The sequence below is a fragment of the Colossoma macropomum genome, unplaced genomic scaffold, assembly GCF_904425465.1.
Source record: "Colossoma macropomum unplaced genomic scaffold, Colossoma_macropomum, whole genome shotgun sequence".
Classification (NCBI taxonomy): domain Eukaryota; kingdom Metazoa; phylum Chordata; class Actinopteri; order Characiformes; family Serrasalmidae; genus Colossoma; species Colossoma macropomum.
The window spans coordinates 28410328-28436402 of NW_023494804.1; the positions used below are offsets into that span (position 1 = coordinate 28410328).

The window sequence follows — 26075 nt, forward strand, 5'->3', positions numbered from 1 at the left end:
TCAAATACAGAAACAGAAAACTTCCGTTAAAATTATACAGTAGAATAACCTGTTTAAAAAACGATATTTCTGCGATATTGTTAGGCACTAGTCTTCTTTTTCTGAATCCCGTAAATAAACTTTAATACTAAAAACTGCATGAACTGCAGTGAAACTTTTTAGAACATCCAGCATCTCTATCTGCACAGGAAGTTTGTTAGTTGCCATTCTTCTTTTTTGGGATCCTTTGGAAGAAAATAAAGTCTCAAAAATGAGGCACATTGGCAACAGCAAAGCGGTCCAGGTGCTGAACAAATCAAATAAATTAAAACCCAAAAATTGGATTTAGAAACTGAATGTCAATGGCTAAAGTAAAACTAAGTAAAACTTTTCTCACAGATATACATGAGCAGAAGTTAAAGTATTATCATTTGAAAATACTCCGAAAAGTTCAAATCCATCAAACTTTTACTTAGGTACATGTAACTACTACCCGCCTCTGGCAAAAAAGCTCATAAATGACAGAGGCGCTGTGTTTGGAGTGATTCCGGAGAGACTAGGTCAGGGCAAAGTCTGTCTCCCTCATAAAATCCTCAGAGAACAGGTTCTGTCCTGACCGAGAGTGGCCGTTTTTCTATTCGTCCTTTCTTCTGCGCACACAGAGTTATATACACAGAATAACAGTTTCTCACTTAAGAAATCCCTCTGTCCCGGCGTGGCAGTGCTGACCCTCACACTCAGTAGGAATGTAAATGAATGTGGACAACATTCGAATGGTGTACAATAGAGAAATGAAAAGTGACCTCAGCTGGCCTTACACAGCTGAGCCATCAATTCACCTGCTGCCTCTTCTCTTCTCTTCTCTTCTCTTCTCTTCTCTTCTCTTCCACTTTTTCCTCTTCCACTCTCTTCCATTCCATTCTTTTCTCTTCTGCTATTTTTTCTTCTCTTCTTCTCTCTTCTCTTCTCTTCTCTTCCACTTTGTTCTCTTCTTTTCTTATCTCTTATCTTCTACTCTCTTCTCTTCTCCTCTCTTATCTTCCGCTTTGTTCTCTTCTCTTATCTTCCGCTTTCTTCTCTTCTCTTCTCTTCTCTTCTCTTCTCTTCTCTTCTCTTCTCTTCTCTTCTCTTCCACTTTTTCCTTTTCCACTCTCTTCTGCTCTCTTCTCTTCTCCTATTTTCTCTTCTCTTCTCTTCTCTTCTCTTTTCTTATCTTCTCTTCTCTTCTACTCTACTCTTTTCTTTTCTCCTCTCTTCTCTTCCGCATTCTTCTCTTTTCTTCTCTTCCACTGTCTTCTCCTCTCTTATCTTCCGCTTTGTTCTCTTCTCTTATCTTCTGCTTTCTTCTCTTCTCTTCTCTTCTCATCTCTTCTCTTCTCTTCTCTTCTCTTTTCTTCCATTTTGTTCTCTTCCTTTCCGCTTTGCTCTCTTCTCTTCTCTTCTCTTCTCTTCTGTTTTGCTCTCTTTTCTTTTCTTCTCTTTTTTCTGCTTTCTTCTCTTTCCTTTTTTTCTTCTACTCTGTTCCCTTCCTTCTCTTCTCCTTTCCTCTACCTTTTCTTGTCTTTTCCTCATCTGTACTTTTTTCTATTCTTCTTATTTGTTGTCATCTCTTTGCTTTTTTTCTGTCATCTTCTTTCCCCTCTTTTCTATCACCTTCTCATCTTTTTTTATCATGTCTTGTCCTTGTTCTGTTTCCAACTTCTCTTCACTTCTCTTTCTTCTTTTCTATCATCTTCTGTTCTTTTTTGTCATTTCTTCTCTTCTCTTCTCTTCTTCTCTTCTCTTCTCTTCTCTTCTCTTCTCTTCTCTTCTCTTCTCTTCTCTTCTCTTCCAGCTCCACAGCTAAAGTCAGTCAAGTATCAAACAGTTCACAGTGTGAGGGGGAGGGAGGAGGGTCTTTTTTTTTAAGCAGTGAAGACTGCTTTGGGGTTTGGTTAATAGCGGCGCGGGTCTGCCAGAGGCGGCGAGGAGAGTTTTCCCGAGTGTGTGTTTGTGTGTATTCTGTGTGATTAAAGTGCTGAGTCATGATGAGTCAGCGCAGCCTAAAGCTGCGAGCGCATGAGCACAGGGCTCTCTTAACGATCCCCTGCACGCCTGCCCGCCCACTGGTGCCTGCCCAGCCGAGTGCGCATGGGCTCCAGCGGAATCTCCTCGGATGGCAAAAATTGAGCGGTCAAGTGGAACGTCTCTGCCAGCAAGCCCCTTAAGCCAAACCTCCTGAGCCCAGGCAGAGCTGCACTGTACCGAGGCGTGAGCCACAGGCTGGTACAGTGAAAGTGGAATTGTGGAAGAGTGTTAAGATTGCAGAATATAAATTCTAAGTAGGATCATTCCGCCTTGGTTTGTGTTACCTGTTTGTAGCTGTTGAATAGCATACGGAGGTGTTTAAGATTCTTTAGAAAGGTATCATTTTAGGTTATATGACTTGGTGATTATGGTAAAAAGTGATAAAGAAAATAATATTTCTGAATGGGTCTCACTTACTGACATGAGGCCACCATGCTAGTGCTCCCTCTCTGCACTGTAAAAAAGAAAGGTGTATATGCTTTGATGGGATACATGCTTGTAAAAAAGGTTCCCCAAGGAACCTTTCAATGGAGGGCACTTTTAGCTAGCTAGCTGAATAAGTAACCAATTTGTCTCAACAGCACATGAAGTTATAGGAAAGTACACATGGTAAGATGATAGATGGACTCAGATCGGAAGAAGGGTTTTTTCAAATTCTAGTCTTTTCTTTCTAAATGCCTTATAATATAAAAAAGCAGGTGTTATTATCTGTAAATGTATAAATGAATAAAAAAATGAAAAAAATTCAGAGATTACAGAAATGATTATGATTAGACTAATGATTGAGACTAAATATCTGCAGCAGTAGTGTATAACTAACTGATTCTTAATTTATTTCGCTCCTGGTGATTCTCCTGCAGAGTTTTGTTGCAGCTCTAATCAAATCCACCTGATTCTCTGAAGATATGATGAACTGAATGAGCTGTTAAATTTGGAGTGTGTAAATAATGAAAAACCAATCAATGTAATGGAGCTGTTATCAATAAACACTTTCCTAACCCACTTTAATACATTAATATAATAGATACACGCAGCTCAGGATTCAATTCGATTCACAATATCAGGTTCATGATTTTGTATTCTCATGATATTCTGGACAAAATTTGAAGGAAGAAAACTGATGCTTATAATCATGTTTTTGATTAACTTGCATTGTTACACCCCTAATAAAAAGATAACAATGTAATATATATGTTAAAAAGTACATTATGGCAAACCAATGTAATATTTTAAATCAGCTGCTTAAACACGGTGTGTTGTGTTGGTTGTTGGCAAATTCACATAAAAATTATTCTATAAATGTTTTTTGGAAACTTTAGAAATACTCACCTACTTTCTTAGTTTGCCCAGCAACATTACACCAGGGCAAAAGTATGCAGTACTGTACAAAAGACCTTCATATTTCTAATTTCCAGTCAAATTAGCCATTATGTTATTAATTTTTCAGAGGATATTTTTGAGGAGATGAAATGTGAAAACTATTTGCGTGAGGAAGAGGAAAGTCAAGTGACAAATCAGGAGTTTCCAAAACTGGAGTTCAAAACTCCAGTTTCAAATCAGTAAATGTTATAGATAAGATATAAATAAGATGCCTCCAGCCATGCAAGACCTTGCAGACCACCAAAACCCACCATTATATACACCGTACCTAAAGCTTTCTTCACTGAGAGAGAGGAGAATATCAAGCTCCACTTTTGCTTCACATATGAAAACATCCACAGGTGTTCTGTCCATGTGTCCACTGTGAGAAGACAGCTCAACACTGTGAGTCTGAAAGGATGTGTAGCTTTCAAGAGGCTCTTACTGAGAAAAAGGAATAGAGAAAAAATAAGAAAATCCATAAATTAAACAAAGAAGCTGCTGGTGTTCTATGAACAATGGACTGACCACCTCAGAGTCCAGATCTCAGCATCACTGAATGCATTTGGGATTACTTGGATCTTGAGAAGCAGAAGCTTCAACCAACTTCTAAGACTGAACTTTGGAGGTGTAGAAAAACATCCCTGCAGATTTCTTTGCAAAACTGAAAGCAAGTCTGCTGAAAAGAGTGCAAGTTAGTTCTTCTGTGTAATTTTCTGTTTTCTGCTTATTTTGAATAACTTAATTAATGGCTGTTTTGACTGGAAATTAAAAAAATGAAGAGCAGTCTCTGACTTTTGCTCAGTACTGTGCATATACAGTATATCTGTGCAGGTTGTTAATATGTGTTGGAGCTGGCCGGCTGTGCTGTTTGCCTGAGCTTCACTCTCTCCCCTGTGCAGTCCACAGCATGGGGCTGCGCTGACAAGCCTCTGTTACTCCACTAAAAGCGGGAAAAGTGGACTGTCGGACCGAGCCGCAGTCTGCTCTGAGCTTGATTAAGCCGTCCCCAGGACGCCACGGGGGTCGCCTTATCTCTCCTCAAGCCCTGCTCTGCTGACTCAGTGCTTTGAGGAAGAAACTCTGGATCTCGTGAGGTTTTTCAGAAAGCGTTTGTTGCTCTGGAACAACCTCTTGTTTTGATTGAATGTTTTCTTCTCTTTTTACTGAGCATCGTTGAGCTTGTTATTCTCTGACAGGCTGATGCGTTCTAACTGTTTTTATTTTTTCTTGCTTTAGCGTTAATATGAAAAGACATGTGTGGATGTGCAAATTGTTACATGGTTGAATTGGATGAGGTGTCTGTGTTGGGATACTTGTTATGTGCGTGTTGTGTTGCCCTCTCTCTCACCCCCCCCCCTCTCTCTCCACATGTCATTGGCACATCTTTTGATTAAGAACAGCGTTTTTGAGAGGGCACTTGACGGCGCCCATCTCGCTCTGTTGTTCAGGCTTTAATGAGCTCTTTAAGCACTAAGCCGAGCCCCGATGAGCTGCTCCCTTCTGTAATTACTCTTATCACTGCCATAGAGAGCGCTCAGTATTTATATTCGGTGCCATGCACAGCAAGTGGGTGTGCTGTATGTTTCTATATACATTCAAACAATGGCAGTCCTGTGTGCTCATTTCATACGCCAGTCTTTCAGCCCAATTATCTGCTCCATGTGAATTAGATGAATGAGTTTGGCAGCGATGGCAGACTCTACGCTTTGTGAAGACAACATCTGAATCTGCGTGAAAGACTGTGTCAATTTGCCGTTTCGCTAAGACAAAGGAGAGAGAGAAAGAAGGGGATGGGTACAGAGAGAGTAGGGGAGTGTGTGGGTGAACGAGAGAGAGGGAGAGAGAATGCAAATGCACTGCCAGGCTGAATGCTGTCCCACGTTCTCTGATCTCAGTGCTTATAGAGCTACAGTGTCTCACAGGTGAGCACTCGCTTGTTCTATACTGAACCAAGTGGATTAAAGAAGCGTCCCACCTTGAAGTTCGCTTCAAATGGTTGAAGTGAGATTTGTAGGAACGTAGACGTTTATGATCGGCATGACTTTGAGGTGTGTTTAAAAAGTATTCATGTAGAATTTTGTCAGCTAACCAGCTAACCTGATAATGAAATGTTAAATATACACATTTTATTCCTTCTGTCTCTCTCTCTCTCTCTCTCTCTCTCTCTCTCTTTCGTTTTCTCTCTCGCATTTTTGCTCTCTCGTACTTCATCTCTCCTCATCTTGTTCTTTCTCTCACTCTTACTTTCTCTCTCTGACCTCTCTCTTGCTGTGTCTTTATCTTGCTGTGCTCCGTCTTTATCTTTTATATGTCTCTCACTCTGTTTTTCTCTTTCTCTCTTACTCTTTCTCTCACTACTCTCTCTCTTTCTGTTGCTAATAATCTTTCCCTTGCTGTCTACCTCTCTCCCTCACTCTTTCTGTCTTTCTCTATATCTCTCATGCTGTCTCTCTCTGTTTTTCGTCTTGTCTTCTTTTCAGTCTCTCTCTCTTTCTCTCTCTTACTCTTGCTTTCTATCTCTCACTCTTCTCTCTCTTATTCTTACTTTCTCTCTCATATTTTCGCTCTCTCTTACTTCATCTCTCTCTTTCTTACTCTTTCTCTTGCTGTTTGTCTCTCTCCTATGCTCTTACTCCTTCCCTTGCTGTCTCTCTGCCTTTCCCAATATCTCCCATGCTCTCTTTCTATCTCTTATTCTTTCTCTTTCTGTCTCTTTGTCTTTGTTTTATCTGTCTATATATACCTTAAATATATATATATATATATATGTATATTTTTTTCTGTCTTTTCAGTCTCTCTCTCTCTGTCAGTGTCTTTTATTCTTTCTCATTATTTTTCTGTCTTCTTTCTCTTTGTCTTTTTCTGCTCTTTTTTGTTACTGTCTTTTTTCTTTCACTAATTCTCTCTCTCTGTCTCTCTCTGTCTCTCTCTCTCTCTCTCCCTTCCACACACATACACACGCAATCTTTTAAACACTCATTCTGTCTTCTTTTATCTCCTTCGTAAACTTCTGTCTTTCTCTTTTTGTCTTTTTTCTTTCACTTCTTTCTCTGGCTTCTTTTCCCTCTCTTACTCTTTCTCTTGCACTCTTACACTTTAGTTCTTTCAGTCTTTCATTCTCTTTACTTGTTTTTTGATCTCACTTTCTGTCCTTCTTTATCTCGCGCTCTCTCTCTCTCTCTCTCTCTCTGTCTCTCTCTTTTTTCTATCTCTCTCTCGTTATCTCTTTTTGTGTCCTCCCTCTAACTCTTTCTGCCCTCCTCTTTCTCTCTCTGTCTCCTTTTCTTGTCTTTTTCTCTGCTTTCTGCTCTTTTTCTTACTCTCCTTCTTTCTTTCTTTTTTTAAATTCACTCTCTTTTTGTCTTTGTACAGTTCTGTCTTTCTTTGCTCTCTTACTCTTTCATTTTTTCACTCTTTCATTTTGTATTTCTTTCTCTCAGTCCATATAATATACATACATACATACATACATGCATATATGTCTGTCTCTCTCTCTCTCTCTCTCTCTCTCTGCGTGAGCGTGGGTGGGCGTGGTGTGCTAATACTACAATCAGAGCGTGAAGTCTCTAGTGTTAGTGCGGAGGGAGCGTGTGACAGAATGAGTTCTGATATTAGTCCATTACAGACAGACACTTCAATTAGCCGCGCGCAGGAGGAGACGGGGTGCTGCTCATTTTTCAGCTGAACGAGCAACAAGATGAAGAGACAGTGTTTCACAGCAAAGATACTTCGCAAATGTCACGCCACAAGTGAATTTCATTAGGAATGTTTTTTGCCCTTTTTCCCCATCCTGAATACAAAATATGACGCTTGTTGCAAGTAGGAGAACAGAATTTTATCAAAGAAGGTTAAGTGAACGACACGCTTAATCAGTTACACTAGTTTGATGAAGGCTGACATTGAAATTATGTGTCCCTTTCTGGCCACCCTGAAAACACACAGCATGCAAAGATCCACCTCATCACTCTATTTGCAGTCATCAGGACAAAACTGCCTGGCTCTTTTTAGCATATCCGTGACGGGTTGCTGCCAAATGTGCTCGGAAGCCGTTCAGTTTCCTTAAAATGAGAGCTGAAAGGTGTCAGGCTGTGAGTTAATAGTAGCTGTATAAATCACGCAGCCTCTAGTACTCGGTTTGAATGCTAAGGAAATCATGCTTATGCTCACATTACATGACCTATTTGCTTGATTGATCAATCCACATCTATCACTAACACACAAAAATTGACACTCTAAACTCAGTTTCCCCAACTTTTTCTTCAGTTAGCAAAACGAAAAGTCTTTTCCTAAAAGTTTAGACACTAATCACTTAGTACACACAAACTTCAGAACTCCTTAAACAGTTTTTGCATAACAGTAAACAAAAGTTACAAAGCACAATTAACCTCATGCTGTCATACAAAAATCTCTGATATTCAGAAGACAAAACTCCAGTCACTATAATGAGGGATTGATGGCACACGGCTGTCATGGTTGAAGCACTAACAAACTTATGTTATGTTTGAAAACATAAAGAGAGACTAGTGGAAGTGGCAAAGAAAAGAAAAAAAAATGATCTTGGAAAAGACAACACATTATGACCAGATGGTCATCAACCATGCTCTTGTCTATGGTATGACAATGATAGAAGCTGGACAAAGGGATAGTAGATGAAGACTTTTGTTCTAGCCTAGCCACAGAAGGAATACTAAGGCAAAATGAATCCGCATTATGTTCTTTCTGAATGTATTTTTTATATTTATATCTTTTTTCTATAGAGCCTATGTGTCCTGTGTCACAGTCCTTTTCAACCCGCAAAACTATTTTAATTTTCTATTCTTATTAGTCCATTTCACCCTGAGACTTACTACGGTCTCCAGCAAGCACTGCAACATAGTTTGTGTTCTGACCTCCAACATCAATCTATGGGCCAGATTGATGAATAAAAAGATGCTTCGTGTCTAGTTCAAGAAAAGTATTCAATGCCTATTTTACTGTCACAGTTTTGGCATATTTTAAATAAACAGTGTCCTGTTAGGGTCATAGCAAAATGTTAAGTAAAAATGAAATGAAAACACGGCTGGTCTACGGATATGCTGAGATTTAATATGGCCTTTTTAATATAGACCTGATGGCCATGTTTGATCATTTGGTTCACAGGTGTGGCACTTTCAAAGGCAGTGCTTTACAATGGCAAAAAAGTTACATCATGTTACAATTTGCTACACAACACTAGAAAAGAAGTTAACTCACCAAGCAGGTGCTTACTGGCCAAAGTTTTTTGCTGATGTAATAAGTGAACTAGCTCAGCCTTTTACTACGTACATAGCTACTTATATTGGCCAAGAAGTACAACCTGATGTCTCCCTTTTTGCTCCTGGCATACATGTTGCTAATCCAGACAGCAGAATTGAGGAAATATTGAGGTTCAATCAGTCACCGGTAGTAATGATTAATTGTAATGTTAACTTAAGTAACCCTAGGCTGTGCACTCTCAGAAAAAAGATATAAAGTTGTCACTACGGCAGTGCCCCTCTTGTCACTGGGGTGGTACCCTCAAAGGTACATCTCAGTACCTTTAGTCAGTCAATAATTGTACCATAATCCATTGAAATTATATTTTCTAAGCAGTATTGACTCCACACACCCCGTCTTGTCTCCGGCCTTTTTATTTTATTGTTCTGTTTTAAAACATTCGATTATGAAAAGGTACAAATACATACTTTTCACCTGGAAAAACTTATTTAAGGTTCACATTTGGACCTTAAAACCACTGTTTTACCTTTGAGGGCACATTTACATTGTTTGTACCTTGATGAACGAGACATTTACCTGTACATTGCCTTTCTTTTTAGCGGTGTAGCCACACAGATGGGATTTGAAACTGGAGAAAACAAAATAGCAAACTAGACAAAGCAGCTGTGACAGACAGGCTTTAATGTGCTCCAGTGAGCTCTCTCCTCTGACTAAACACTGTAGGAAACTCTATTTCTCACCCAGAGGGAAAATGAGGGTGTTAACTATTTATAGAGCTGATGGAAATTACAGTATATTTGATTTAAATGCATATGCAATTATTAGGCTACTGAAGAAGTAGTGGGGATAATTTTCTGTAATCAGGAAAGTGGTAGGGGCGGTGTGAACATGTAAATGTAAATAAATTACACCCATGGTGAAAGGTACATCCTAGAGACTTGCAACCTTTACGCTGTTGCAGTGAAATTGGTACATCTGAAGTGTATATAAAGTTTGATTCAGAAAATGTTGGCAAATACTTTAGAGTAACTACAGCCTTGCTCATGGCTGTAACCATGAGGACACCGAAATACAGACCTTGGTGGATTCAGAATTTTATTTATTTATTTATTTTCACTTTTCTCCGTTCATGAGATTAAATACAGAAATAGTACCGTTATCGTAATACAGTAGTCCACTCTGGGTGGACACGGTGTCACAGACTTGCCCAAGTGGGGACAGAATATTTATTATGCATCATTTTTCTAAGATAGTGAAATTTGATTTGTTATCTGTGAGCGCTGATTATGGCCAATCAAATCTGCCAATCTCCGCCTTATTTTCCAAACCCTCCAATCACTGCTTAGCAACCGCTGCTATCCGCAATTACTTCAGTAATTAGCGTGTCTTGTTCTTGACTAGCGTTGGGACACCGGACTCCTCGGAAGTTTCTGAAGGGTTTTATGAGATTCAATGTGGAAAAAAGCGACGAAACTACCCAAAGAGCAGTGAGAGGTTCTCAGCTGACCTCAGAACAGCTGTGGTTCGGTCATAGACTTAACTGTCCGCTCTGTTTATCTCTGTACGAGATGCTGCGTCGCCCAGAGAACCAGAGTAACGTTATCTTTGACTTCTAGAGATGTTCAGGTATGCAGCACACATGCTAAGCTAACATATAACACCTCTGTGGTAAAAACGTAGCTAGCTAAAAGGTTATGAGTGCAGGTAACACATTAATGTTGTAAAATACAAACCCTATATTTCAGTTTTGTTTGGACTGCTCGTAATGTTGCTGACTAAATCAGCTAGTCTGTTCGAATCAGTTCCCCCTCAAATTCACGTTTCTTTTGACGAATCAGGTCTTCGGGTGCGCGAATTCACTGAACAGAAAGCAACGCCGAGCAAAACTGGAGCTAGGGAAAGCGAAAAGGTTCAAAAAAGCTTGAACGGCCGGGTGTTTTCACCCAATCCCCAATATAAATTCACCCAAGGTAACATGGCGTGAATGAGATTCAGTGATAAATATTATTTTCAATTCGGAGAAACAGTAAACAAACGTACTGATAAATACTTTTGTACGGTTCGTCGCCAATTGTTTGAATACAGCTGCCGTACAAACCTTTTCTTTGAACCTAAAAAAAAACAATAATTTCCAAAATTCCTGACAGCAAGCATATATCGGCCCGCTGGTTTGAAAAGGTCGGCACCCCACTGACTATTTGCCACTGCTGGTCCACCCTTGGACCGCCCAGATTATTGTCCTTCATACAAGCTCTAATTAGTTTTTAATCTCCTCAAATTTTAAACGCACAGAGACTTTTATTTTAGAAAATAAACTTAGACAAATTTTATAAACAACTGAGAAAAAAAAAAAATGACTTGGCCTGACGTAAAATGATTCTATAGAAAATGTTGTTGCTGACACTGTGCTAGATTAAAATTATTTACTAATCTAATTTACAAGTATAACTAAAGAAAGGAAAGAAAGAAAAAATCAGTAAATTAGACTGTAAGTGGAAAATGTGCGATGATAAGTGGACTTTTGTCTAATACTCTGCTTAAATGCCGGTGGACAACCCAGAAAACGCTAAGTAGCCAGTGGGCCGCCAGCTTTTCCATTAGCGGGCCGACAGTGGACCACCGTCCTCCTGCTATCAGGGATTCTGGAGCATCTCTACTGGTCCATTTCTGATAACATTTTCACACAATGTTAAAGGCACGTGCAGCACTCAAATGATGTAAAAAAAATTAAATAGAAAAAAATGGTGATACTTTTTTTTGCACAGAGACAAAATATATAGCAATGATATATAATTTAAATTTACTTTTTTGACAAAACTTGAGTTTCTCATTCGTTTGTTTGTAAAGCTTAGATTAATTTCATTCTTGATTATCTCTGATCTTTCTGCTTTGACAGTTCACATTCGTGGTCATGCTATTATAGTAGCATGAACACAGGCTTAGTCTTCTCCTGCTGGAAGGTTCTGGGATCTGTGCATGCTCTAAAATGAAAGGTTTTGTCTGGAGTTCTGTTGGAGAAGCAGAGAATACTTTATGAAAGTAACTTTTGTTCCTGTAGCCCCCTCCTCCACCCCCAGCACGGCTGTGTGGAATACTTGCAGCAAGAGAGCTGAACTACATGTTTCTCTCTCTCTCTGTCTCTCTGTCTCTCTCTCTCTGTCTGTCTAGGTACAGGCTGTTTGAAGAGCGTCTTGCTTGGTTGGAGAAGGATGAGGGAGGCTTTGATCAGTTCACACAGAGCTACCAGTCGTATGGGGTGCAGAGGCAGCTTGGTAGTGGCCTGCTCTTTAGGGAGTGGGCTCCTGGTGCCCATGCTCTCTTTCTGACTGGGGATTTTAGTAAGTACCAATATTCTTAGGCAAATCTTTCCAAAAGGTTGCTTGCACTACACTCTTTCTGGTCACTTTATTAGATGTGTCCACACTGTAGGTGCCGTTCCACAGTAACACCCCATTTACAGCTGGTCGTTTCATGGCAGTCAGTGCTTACAAGAAGATGGTTGTAATAATAATAAGCCTCATGTATTAGTGTTTGCTGTCATTAGCCACGTGCATTAAAATGCAGTGTAAGGTAGTAAGATGGCAAAAACAATAAGGCAAAATAATAGTTAGCCAAACTTTATTTAAGCTAATTAGCTTGACCAAAAGCCTGTAAAGTAGGCTACCAAATTAAACTCACATCAGGAGTTTAACTGACCAGCAATGATCACAGTACTTTAAAGGGTATTGGTTGTCGAGTGTGACTTGGAGATGGATTTACCCTCATATAGCATCTGACAAAAATGCAACCACCTCCTGCAGTGGTTTAAATGATCTGTTTTTACATCTTTCTACAGGCCCCCTAGTGACAGAACAGAAGTCAACACAGATTTTTTTGTTGATTAATATAATCACATACCATATTTCCTCCCATAACTCTGTAATCAGATTAACTAGGGCACTGTTAGCTCACTGTGTTTGACTGTGTTGAGCTGCTAGTGAGCAATGAGGGATAAAAGGGAAAAAGTGAATACCCTATTCCGTAAAATCAATTCACATTTCTCCACAAAGACAGCCAGGCTGAGATAAAATGGACTGCTTTTTTGATATCAAAAAATTGTATGCCAACTGCCTGTAATAAAAAATAGCATTTAAACGCAATAAAAACACTTATAAATGTTGACCTGCTTGCTCACATATAAAGACTACAATCCAGTTCATTTCCAGTTTTGTGAATTATACATATTTCAATCAAGCATATATATGTTTCATTGACATTATGGAAGAAAAAAAATGCATAGTTCAATTGAAGGACCTCCAAAACAGGCAGAATTTTGTGGGTGCTGACCACAAGAACACTGCTGCCTGGACTGCTTTTTGGACTGTTCTCAAACCAGCATTGACTTTGAGATGTTTAAAAATCACATGTTGCTGTGTCTGATACACTTCTTTCATCATTTCTGAACTGTTTCAATGTGACCACTGTGCCAGAGTGACCAGAGTGGCCCATAACCAGAGGTGTGCTCTAAATCATGAGTTAGACTCGATTTGAACACCAATTATTTAGACTTGGACTTGAGCCTTATGATCCAAAAATACTCAAGTTGGAGGAAATGAGGAGAGGAGTCTGGCTGCAGCTGGACTCTCTACACAGTGGGTTCTTTTTCATGTGCGTGGACTTATTTCCAGGCCTTAGCATTCCAGAACTGCACCAAAAATATACTTATACCAGACCTCTAACTCAAATTTGTGAATAACTGTGGTAATGCTTTGCACAGTTTATTTTGGAAATGAGACAATTTAGATGATAATTAAAGATGATAATTAGATGATAATTAACAAGCCTTCACTTAGCCTTTAAACTCCAGTCTTACTGGAGTAATTTACCAGAACAAGTTAACATTTTTCTCATGGCAGTTAAACATAAACTGAGCTTGGTTTGTTTGGAAGATTTGAACAGCTTCTGCTGTTAGAAGTGCAGAATTCACCATTATTTTGATCTCATCCCTGTAAACTTTGTTCAGCACAATCATTTTGGTTTCATTTATTTGTTGTCTAAAGTCATTTCAAACTACTGGTTGTTTTTAGTGTATGTTCAGCTTCATTGTCGTGTCACTTTACTCAACACAGGATTCGACTTGCCACTTGCTTTTACTGACTTGGGTCTTAAATTGGAACTTGACTGTCTTGACCCTGGACTTAAGTTCTCAAAACTTTAGACTTACTTGTTATCTGCAACTCAGTGGCTCATTGCCATCTCTCAGTGTGCGAAATACCCCCTGGTATTCGGGGATTTCCATGTTAGCAGGCTGCTCCAGCATTGGCTGGCTAAATCACTTGCCATGGCAGAAAGAATACAAGCTTCAATAACAGCAAAATGTATGGTTTAATTCTTCTTCTGGAAATGCTGTTTCCTAGTTTAGCAATGCCACTATTCCACATACTAACTGATCTTACACATTTCCTTTTTTGTCTTTGGTTTGAGAAATGAGTCAAAATTCATTCTTTCCACCAAAAAAAAGAGGTTTTCAGACCTAGGGAATTTTGATTTAGAGACATTCAGGGGGTCCAAGAGGTTAATTACTGTTGTAACCTGCTGTATCTCACACCACACCACACCATCTCTGCCCACCACCCTAATAAAATATGATCAGTGATGGTCCTATGGTAGCCTGTTCCATTGATGAACAGGGTAGAAAGTGGCTGATAAAGTGTACAGAAACAGGCTACATTCAGTCATTGTAAACCTGAAATGTGTATTTATTTCATAGGTATTTCTGATAAAATGGCCAATGATTGTAGGTTTGAGGCAGGTGGACCTAATAAACAGACAACTCAAACTGACAAGTCCAAAAGTGTGTAGATACCCTTTCTAAACAGTGGATTTGGTTATTTTAGGCACAGCAATTGCTGCCCCAGGTGATCAGTTGCATACTGATCCCTAAAACAGAACTAACAGAGCTGTGCAAACGTGTTCTGTGGAGTAATGAAGCACCATCAAATACCTTTAAGATTATCTGGAGTGATGTTTGTGATCCAGACCTAATCGACCACTGTCAGAACCTGACCTCACTGATGCTTTTGTGCCTCAGTGGAATCTAATCCGAGCAGCAACATTTGACATCTAGCGGAAATCCCTCCCGAAGAGTAGAGGCTGTTTATTGCAGGAAAGCAGGAACCAGCTCCTTATTAATGCTCTTAATTTTGGAAGAGATGTTGGGATGAATAGGTGATTGGATACTTTTGGATATAGTAGCGTATACCATCTTTTTCTTGCTACCTTTGTTTAGTGAGAAATCTGTGAATCAAAGTGCGTGCCATTTATTGTTACCAAGGAAACTGCCTCTCCTTTTAGGCTGCTAACATTTATGATGTGTTCTGCGTCTGCTGTTGAGAGAAGGCTGCGAGTTTGATATATTGAGCCTTAATGATGCACAGTCCCATGTGTGTCCTATTCAAATTGATCATTTACAAGGCCTTGTGTGGTGCTGCCTTATGGAGAAGGTAAAAAATAGAGTATATAGTAAGGTGTGGAAGCCCAACACTCTCTTCACTGAACCTTTTACATTTTATAGTGCTTGTGAGAGATATAGATTTTATCTCATTACAAATCAAACCTCACAGTGGCTAATTCTCAACATACACATGTCCAGTGATTATAAATTTAAATGAGTTATAAACGTATTATAACATCTAAAAAAGCCTAAACTGTAAGCCACCATTTGCAATTTAACCTAAATCTGTGTGAATTAACTATTCTGAAAGATTATCATGCCAGAATGCTACACTCATTAGAACAGGCATCTTAAATAGATGTGAAGGTCTCTGGTGGAAATGTGTAGTTGCATACAGACCCCCTAATTTATCAAGCACCCCAGTGTAATAGCACTGATCTTACATCAGTCCTCCTCAGTCCATGTAGTTCTACTAACATGTAACAGGCAAAAACTGACACCAGATCAGTATTATTAATCTAAGATGTTTGATAAATATAGGCCAATGTGTTTCGGTCCAAGCGCGTTGAAAGAGTATTCAAAGAGAACTCAGTCAAAACTTGGTGAACTAGTCTTTCATGAATATACGTGAATGATCTACTACTGTCATCATATCTTCATCAGTATAATATTGATTTTGCATTTGAGACCTAAACATTGAGCTGGGCCTTCTTTTTGAGTCTGTGCATGTGATGTTAACACATAAAGACATATGATGTGGTCCCAAAAACTCCCACGAAATCCGACCCAACGCCTCTGACTTTTAAATTTGTATTTCAGGCTTTACAGAGTGACTCATAGCAGTGCACACCATATTTTATTGTGTTTTTTTTTTTCTCCAGACTCAGTAATGTTATAAAAAATATTACATAAGGCAGTATTAACATATGTTTTTTATTTAATTTATTTATTTAGTTTTATTATTTTTCTCTGTCATTTACACTGATAGAAATAAAGGTTCTGTGCAGGTACATTTTACGTTCATCAAGGTACAAACAGTGTATATGTACCCTCAAAGGTACAATGGTGGTTTTGAGGTCTAATTGTAAACCTTAAATAATTTTTTCCAGGTGAAAAGTATGTATTTGTATTGTTTCATAATCTAATGTTTTAAAACGTAACAATATAATAAAAAGTCTTGAGACGAGACGGGATGTGTGAAGTCAATACAACTTAGAAAATATACTTTCAATGGATTATCGTTTTTTCTGAGAGTTTAGTTGCAGTCATTTTCACCAGAAGCTGAGTCTTCCCCTGTTACTTTATACTACCAAACTCAGGGGAGGTGGGGTGGCATGGTGAAGGTTAGCACATGCTTTTTCTGAGTGTGATGTGAATTACCACCACATTTTTTCAAACTGAAGTTAACACAATATTACTGGACAACTCAACCCATTAGGAGAAAACTGTACCTGCTAATTCTATTACGTCACTTAAAAGATGTCAGTGCTGGCTAGCATTAATTGATGTTGGAGAGGGAGGTCAGTCCTACCCACCCAGAGAGAGTAAAGCCAGTTATGCTCTTTAGGACTCGCGATGGCTGGCTGTGGAATCACCAAACTTATGATCTACTGACAATAGGACCACTGGTCTTGGTGTAGTTGGTGGTGATCTTGAATGACCTTGGTCCAGTGTGTGGTTGAGCCTGATGCTTTAGTGAACATTTGATCCTACATATGTACCAGAGTTTGAGTGTAGGAGTGCATGAGTGCATGTACATGGGTTGACGTTCGCAAACTTTCCTGTGCTTCTTCCAGCAGCCCTGCAGTCCTGCCTCAGCAAGAGGGAGAGATAAGGCAAGTGAGTGAGAACAGGGGATAGAGAAGGGAGAGAGAGCGAGAAGGAAGGATGAGATGGATAAAAAAGCATGATATTCCAATCTCCTGCTCTCACCTCGAGCCTCTTTCTAAACAACATGCAACATAAAGTCTGCTCTGGGGGATCCTGCTAGCCTTTCGTTTGAATCTTCTGTTTTTCTTGTCTTTACCATTTAATATTTCATTGTTCCCCTTTCGCTGCCAGTGTTTCTCTTTCTCCTCTTGTGCTTACCCTGTTTACATGATACCCGTTGATACCTGTTGCTCCAGGTTTCATACAAGCAGTGAATTTCAATGAAGGTACAGCCCTCTCGGCCAGACTAGAGCAGTGTTCAGGGACAGGTGCTTTAGACCAGTGATCTGCAAGTATGTGCACATGGACATTTTGGTGCACTTCACATATCCTGTAAAATCTGCTGAAACATCTATTTATTCATTTTCATTAAGTTATACTTTTATAAAAAAAAATGTTGAAAAACGACAGAGGTTAAACTTTAATTGGATTTATCATGACAAAGTAAGGTGTGCTTGGTAATGTTGAGGCTGTAGCTTTAGCATTAGTTAGAAAGCAGTTGCTAAGCTAGCCTGGCTGTAGTAGCCTTAATGAATAACTGATAGGCTAAAATAGGGCAGTAACAATGGGCAAAATAAACCAGCCACAGTAGTATAATTTTGAATTCCTTTTCTAATTTTGCACCTTTTTTCAAGGGGCATATTTGTTTGAATATGTTATTTGTCATATTGGGCCGTATTCTGGAGTGCAGCATTATAACCCTCAACCTCATCAGTTTGAGAGAATTTATGATTCTGGATTTATATCGTTTTCATATTTTTTGTTCATTGATGTTCTTTCACTACAATAACCAGCATGCATTATGCAAAAAAATATTGGGAATCCCTGCGGTGACAACTAATCCTGACTGCTAGCCTAACCACTGATCCATAAGCTAATAAATACAATCAAGTTTTCTAGATAAGATAATTTAAAATTACTTATTTTTTGTTGTTTTTTGTTTTCAAAATCTCTTTTTAGAAACTACTGTGGCGCTACTGTAAGATGCAGGTAAGCATGTTTAAAACACGTTTAGCAATAGTTACAGTTTTTATTTCGGCCAGAGTAATTGAGTAATTAAACCCCTACAACAAAAATCATATATTAACCATTTACCCTTTTTGGATTATAAGTTATTTTGTTTTCTGTTGTATTTTTAACAACCTTTTACATTAAAAAACAAAATGTTTTACTTACATTTGAGTGACCCCTTTCTTTTAATTACAGGGCATAAAACAGTGCCATACCATGCTTATATACTTGTTACAACAAATGTCACATATACTTATATCAAACAACAATAATTGATTAGAACCTATTAAAGACTATATCAATTGAAATGCTTATGCTTTATCCACAAAGCAGACACAAGTTGGAACTGTTGGAAGCTTGAACAAACTTTACAGAACCTCCCAGGGGTCTATCTGTTGATAAAATAATAAAAAATAAACTTAAATAGTTTAGTGTGTTACAAATTACAAATGATATTTATTTTGTATGCTTCAAAGTGTGATCTTTCATATAATGTATAAACTAAATATAATTTGAACTCAATAACAAACTCTAAATTAAAGTTCCATAGAGTGAAGAAAGTTTCCTATTTTCATCACCAGCAGTGGCTGCATGTTCAAACTCATCCGCGATTGTAGCCTTCTTGCTCTCGTACCACTTCGTTATGACTTGTTTAGAAAGGAGATTTCTTTTTGTCAGTTTGCTGCTTATTGATTTCTCCATAGTTCTCACATGAGCAAAGTAGGGTAGTCTGCTGAAGTCATGAGGCACATGTACAGATGGATCCTCTTCCATTTTGGTGTCAAGGTTATGCTCAGCTTGCGCTTTGGTTTTGGTCTAGCTTCATTGCTCTTGAGCACCCACTTTAGTTCAGTACCTGCTATCTCACTTACCCTGCCCTGACACGAATGCACGCATCACTGTAGCACCGATAGAGCACTGACAATCTCTTTAAAAAAGAGCCACATTTCACAGTGTCTCTATTATGCTTAAAAAAACTATTAAACAAATGCAAGTAAGGGGCACTAATAACTTGCTCACCCATGTTTTTGTTATTACTAAGAATAGGAATTAGATAGAATTGCAATTTTTTTTGTGATCAAGCAGTATAGTGTCTAAAGGAACAGTCATTTGCACTGGAGAGCAGGTTAAAAACCCCCGTTCGGATAGTAGTGTTAACAGTTTTGACTGCCTTGGGAAAAACACTAAATAATGCTACGGCCTTGGGAAAAACTCTGAACACTTTCTTTCACTTTGAAACATGATTGCGCTTTCTTTCTTGATGAGATTGTCTGCCATGACTTAATACGTGTTTAGGTTACCCTTTTTCCCTTCAAACCCCTGCCCTCAGTAGCTGGAAATAAATACACAGCTACATTCACAGACTGGTAACACTTTCCTTGAATCTTGCTACATAACATTAACACTGTTCACATCATCAATATGTCATGACAAATGTCATATGCTGTCATGAGTTGTCATGACAGATTATGTCCGTTAGTATAACAGTGTTGTTAGCACCATCAGTAATTGCCGTAACTGATCTCAAAATGTTTGACGTCATTAGAACTGATGCCACATTTGACTTTTGCTAAGTGTAATCTAGTTAGGCATAATGACGTCATACATTATGACATCTCACATGACAGTTAATGTAGTGATAACATGACGTTATATTACTTGACAAATTCTGTCATGACACGTAATGACAGAATGTGACGTTCATGGCGTGGTTATGTCATTTGTTATGTAGCAGGGTTCAACTAAAGTGTTGCCCTTGTATTTGTAGCAACAGTGCACAAGCAGCTGGGCTTCAGGCTGGAACTATAAATGGTTCAGAGAGTCAAACTAATGTGTTAACAGTTTATGAGTGGCAATAATTTATTGTGCTAACAAAAAAAAATGAACCATATTGAGTTGTGCGCATCAATTTCTCATTATGTTGTCAGCGTTGTCTGACTGTGCAAAAGTAGTTACAAAACAACATGGCCAGAGAATATATAGATCACTTAAAGATAAAAATCTCTTTGCCTTGCAGATAAGGACAATGTGGATGTTGTGTCTGGTGTAAAATCATTGTGCTGACCACTGCTCTACACTTAGTGCTGCCCTTTGAGCTTCTGGTGCTCTTTTCCCTCAGAGAATTATGTTCTCTTGTGCTCCAAGCACTTGACAGCAGGGGACTGGCCACAAGGCCTTCTGCTCTGTCATTTTGAGCCGTGGTCTGCAGAGAGGAGATCACCCAGCACAAACACTCTCACATGCATTCCCGCAGCGGTGGAACTGCTACCTCACAGCCATCTGAGTCCCAGAGGTGTAAAGCTGCCTGCAGCAGCCGTGCCCCCTCTGCAGCCCTCTGTCGCTGCCCGGTGTGAGAAAGCTGTTCTTTCCCAGGCTGCATTTGTGTGAATCCTTCAGGGAGCTGGTGTAAAGCCAGATGATTAGCCCAGGTCCGCTCTGAAAGAGCAGCGTGCCGCTGGCCAGCTTTAGCGCTCCTCTGTGAGCTAATTGAGAGCTCCCAGAGACACAGCATGAGCCACAACCACAGAAGCACCCAGCAAGAGAGTGAGAGCGAGAGAGAGAAAGGGACATGAATAGAATGAGAGAGAGACAAGGACGGACAGAGAGAAACCAGGGTGTGTCTTTAAAGGGTCCATATTAGAGAAAACTGAATTTTCACCACTTTTAAATAAAAAGTGTTATGTAAGTATGTAAACACTAGTAAAACATTAAAAATATACCATTCACTCCCCGGTCCATATGGTCCAGACTAAAACCACTTATCCAGACCAAGAACATTGAAGATGTTTTTTGAAAGCAATTCTTATTGAATAAATTGGTAAAACATAATTTGAACTTAATTTTCATCATTTTATTAAAGCACATGTTTTTTTTAAGCATTTCATGATCTATGATGGCTGTCATTGTCATGACGTGGTAATTTAACTGAAGCTATCATTAGCTACTGGGTTTTATACAAAATTCTGGGTGATGTTGAGCCAGTTCTGGTCAGCTTCAGACAGAGTTTTCTATTTCCATTCTATTTCAGACCCAAAGCTTAATGATGTGGTTCAGGTTGGGTTCAGACATAAATTTCAGCCTCAGTTTGGGTTCAGACTCAAAGGTTCAGGCCCGGTTTAAGTTCTGATTTACAAATCTCTGCCTATTCAGCTTATAGCAGTTTAGGCCACCTGTTCACACTGAAGTTATGAGGTGTGTTTCCACCTGGACTGCTTTTTGAATGAGGTACAATATAAGGCAGCCAGCCTGAACAGTGTTTATATATGTCACTCTTAAAGGCACAGTAATAGAATAACTTGTTTAATTCTAAGAGGGTTTGAAAGAAACACAAAATTATACACAAAACTATAGAAATGTCATACGTTGACCCTCAGGCAGGCATGCATAAATAAATAAAAAAGAAAAACAGTTAGTAAATGGTTGCTTTTCATCATATTTTGCTGTTTCAAAGATCATGCTTTTTCTATAATATGCAGCTAAGGTGCTTGAGCTAACAAAGCAAAGCTTAGGCTAAAACTCTTTTGCTTATTTATTTTTGCATGGAAGCTAAATATCGCCACCAAATAATTGAAGATCATAGGCATGAGTTTAGCACTGTGCAAACTACACAAGTCCAAGTCTCGAGTCTCTGGGGTCCAATTCAAGTCTCAAATCTTTAGTAAAGAAAATTTTATGTATTTTTATTATTAGCTATGTAAAACCTCACTGTAGTTTTGTTGTGGTCTTGTGGGCTGTGGGTTAGTTCAGTTGGCGATAGGTAGCAGGGACAAGAAAAAAGAGGGGAGAACTCGGCATTAGAGTTTGATCGTACCACTTTTAATGTAGAAAACACAACTGCTTCGGCATCGCCACAGACTAGACAGAACCATAACACACATTCGGCTGCACCTCTGCGCTCTCTCTCTCTATCTCTCTGTCGCATGCTCCGCCCACTTCACATATGTTGCACTGATAACTTTCTTCATTTAACAGCAACTTTATTTAAAACCAAATACAACATATTTTCTAACAATCTGAAGAAATATTTCAGCATGCAAAGAACTATTTGCAAGCTAATGGTTCTTTGAGTGTTCATGGTCCTATATGGAACCATTGTTTTTACTAAAGAAACTACAGAACAACTACAGCCTAGCCAACCATTTCAAGTTATTTTGCTTCTTTGCTTTAACCTCTTATTGACTAGGGTATATTTTGGTTTTTCCATCTGAATTTACATGACCAAATCGTGAGGCAAATTATTCAGTAACTGCATGAAATAAATGTAAATTTTTATTTTATTTATTTATTTTTTAAAAGCTGCCCTCAAATTAACAGAAAATGTGTTTTATGATCATACACATATTGCTACATACTTAAAATTTACTGCTGAAAGACAAAAATCTTAGATGCTCTCTGTATTTTTTTATAAAAATAATTTTTATAGAGTCTGTCACTGAAGAGACACCATCTGTTTATAGTTTATAGCCCAGATTTGTGGAAAAATGGGTCAGCTTTCAGTAGACAAAAAAAATTGTGAGTTCAGCTTCTTTTATTATAAGGGTTTAAAATTACATTACCCATCTATTTGACTGGAAAGAAGACAGTTACAACTCTCATATAACACCCACCTTTTGAATGTATCTTATGAAATGTGAAAGTTATGAGGAATATGACGAAGTGCATTTTGGAACCACTGGCGGTCTCAAGGAGTTGAAAAGACTAAACAAATTTACTGCATGTAGCTCTTCATTCTGCCCATCAGACTGAAGCTTTTCCTCTAATGAATGTTATTTGAAGCTGTGTTGAACCTGATGCCACTGCGAGCTGCAGGAGAATGGTGAAACTGAAAGGCAAGGTAACATCGAACGAAAGGCTTCAACCATTTTCCTCATTAAAGTTGTTGTTCCTAATTAAATCAGTTTTGTCAATTTTTTTTTTACTTTTTTAAAGCCTCTAGTCCAAGTTCAGTTGTGAGTCAGTCAACGTGTGACGTGAGTGTGACTCCAGTCCAAGTCGCTGACTCAAGTCCTCATCTTGGACTCAGCTAGCACGTAGATGTGTGTGTGTGTGAGAGAATGGTGGGGGATGTTAGGGCATTGTGGCAGTGTTCACACACGTTTGCTCTACGTAAGTGAAATCATACAGTTGGGTGAAAAGGGCAAACGGGTCTGTTGGGAGAGGAAATATTGTTTATCAGCATTTATTTATATGGTTTTTTTTTTTTTCCCTGTGTGCCGCTGGGTGTAACTGAGCCGAATATCTCTCTGAGCTGAGCACTGCAGCCCCTACATCCTCATTACCAGCTGGCCCTTTTCTCCCCGCACTCCCCCACCCCATTGCTTCTTCCTCCCCTTTTTCTATTTATCCCCTCTCCCTTTTTTAATTATCTTCCTCCAAGAACCAGAGGCTGTGCCAAAGGAAATCCCAATTTCCAATTCGGTGCGAGATTGCGTTTTGACACGGCTCATATTATTCGGTTTCAATTTCAGAGAGAGAGAGAGAGAACGCGAGCGTGAGAGAGAGGGAGAACGAGACGGAGAGAGAGGGAAAGATCCTTTTGTCAATGAGATGTCGCTTGGAAAGCATAATGCACTGAACTCCGCTCCCTTATTAATGCATTTCTCTCTGTTTCCTCTCGCCTCTCTCGTCTCCTCATGTAATGCAAAGGCAAATCCGTGGAGGCACAGAGAGCAGAACGTGGAAAATGATCCGTGACAAACGCGTGTCGCTCTGCTTTGGCTTAAAGAAGGGGTCACACAGTGCCTTTTTTATTTTCCAGGCAGTAGATGAGTCAGCTGTGAGTCAGTCTGCTAGAAACACTGTATTATATATTCTTCTGCCTGATATATTTAAGTCAAACTTCTGTTTGCACAGCACAGAAAATGCATAGTAAAAAAGTAGCATATGTTCTTTTCACCCTTTTCAAGGGAAAATGCAATGTTTTATTATTTTATATAGAAAATATACTGTGCTTCAGATGACAGGGCAAGTTCAAACAATCCTGCTAGCATAATTTACAATGAACGGAAGCTGTCGAGGCAGCTAGCGGTCAGCAAGAGCATTTACATTAGAATCCTCACAACAATTGGATAAGATTAAGATTCTTAAGAAAAGATTTGGCACAACGTAAAATTAATTTCGCCTCCATTGTTTCTTAATCATGTTGTAATAACTTCTGTACATATTTTTCTTTAGAATCCTATTTCCAAAAAATGTATGAAAATAGTCATGTCAAATGTAAAAACTAAGAAATTTTACTGTTTTTGAAAAATGTATGCCCATTTTGAATTTGATGTCCAGCAACATGTTTCAAAAAAGTTGAGACAGGATCATGTTTACCACTGTGCTGCATCACCTTTTCTTTTAACAACACTCTGTAAGTGTTTGGGACCAATTGCTGTAGTTTTGAAAGTGAAATGTTTTCCTGTTCTTGCTTGATACAGAATTTCAACTGCTCAACAGTTCAGGGTCTCCTTAGTTGTATTTTTGTTTCATAATGTTTTCAATGGGAGACAGATCTGGACTACAGGCAGGCCAGTTTAGCACCCGGACTCTTGTACCACAAAGCCATGCTATTGTAATATGTGCAGAATGTGGTGTCCTGATATATGCAAGGCCTTCCCTGAAAAAGACATCATCTTGTTGGCATCATATGTTGTTTTAAAACCTGCATATATCATTGAACATTAATGATGCTTTCACAAGTTATCAATGCCATGTGCCATGTGCACTAATGCACCCTTATCCTCCATGATCTGCCAGAGTTTTTAAACAATGTGTCCACTTACTGTCCAGTTTGTTAGATACATGTACCCTTTTCGTACACATGGTAGATGTAAAGTCAGGGACAGTAGCTCATCTGTTGCTGCACAGTTTGTGTTGGTTGTCCTCTAGTCCTTCATCAGTGGTCACAGGACACTGACCACAGGACGCTGTTGGCTGGATATTTTTGGTTGGTGGTCTATTTTCAGTCCAGCAGTGACACTGAGGTGTTCAAAAACTCCAGCAGCACTGCTGAAGCTGATCCACTCGTACCAGCACAGCACACACACAACTCCCCCCACCATGTCAATGTCACTGCAGTGCTGAGAATGATCCACCACCCAAATTATGCCTGCTCTGTGTGGGTCCTGACCATTGAAGAACAGGGTAAAAGAAGGATAACAAAATATGCAGAGAACAATGGACTACAGTTTATACACTTTTCATGTATCTGATGCAATGCTGCACCACTGTAACCAGTTATTAAAACAGCTTGGAAATGATGATGAATTTGCTGCCATGGTAATGCTGCCTCATTACAAACTACTCTATCGTTTGAAATTAATAATGTTCTTAAAATATAGTTGTGCCCATTCTGGGTTGTGAAAGCTATTGCACCCTGTTAAACAAAAATGTTCAGATACATTTGGTCTTGCCTACATTTTTCCTCTTAATTGTCACTGGATTCTCTGAATCACAAGGTTGATATCGAACAAATATTGACACTGCTGTGCATTGATCATTAGACTGAACACCAGAACACCCCACAGACCTGCAAAGACCTGTTCACAGTCAGGTTGCTTTTGCAGCTGTAGCCTGTATTCTGAGTAGTTAGTGTTGAAGTTTAAGAGCAGAATTACTTTTATGTATACAGTGTCATTTCAGTGGGCAGGAATGTTAGTTTGCTTGCCGCATGTATGTAGCATTAATCATATTTTGACTGCTAAACAACCTCATAATTCAGAGAATCCAGTGACATTTGGGGACTACAGGATGTGACAGTGGCATTTTTGAAAAACGCCTTTTTCTCATAGAGGAGAAACTGCTTGGATCCCGAGTTCCTGGGCATGACACTGAATACAGAATGACTGACAACTTCAGAGGCTGAATGGGATTTTTGCCATTGTTCTGTAAAGTTTGTAGAATCTTGCTGGTACGAAATGATGTATTTGTAGGAGGAGCATAAAGCAATGCATAATTATGTTTAAATGTTTTATATTTGGTTAAATATTATGTCAATTACAAGTACAATTGATTATAACATTTTAAATCAGTATAGTTGAATTAGCTCCTTCAGAGTGATGCATCACGATGCAGT

The 26075-nt window shown here is 38.9% G+C and overlaps 1 protein-coding gene across 1 annotated transcript in view; it reads left to right on the forward strand.

The window, feature by feature from the left end:
• Window positions 1-26075, forward strand: part of gbe1a (glucan (1,4-alpha-), branching enzyme 1a) — a 230990-nt gene that overhangs the window by 22173 nt on the left and 182742 nt on the right. Inside the window, exon 2 of the mRNA XM_036595341.1 lies at window positions 11812-11981. Coding sequence (XP_036451234.1) covers window positions 11812-11981 — 170 coding nt within the window. The remainder of the gene's footprint in view (window positions 1-11811; window positions 11982-26075) is intronic.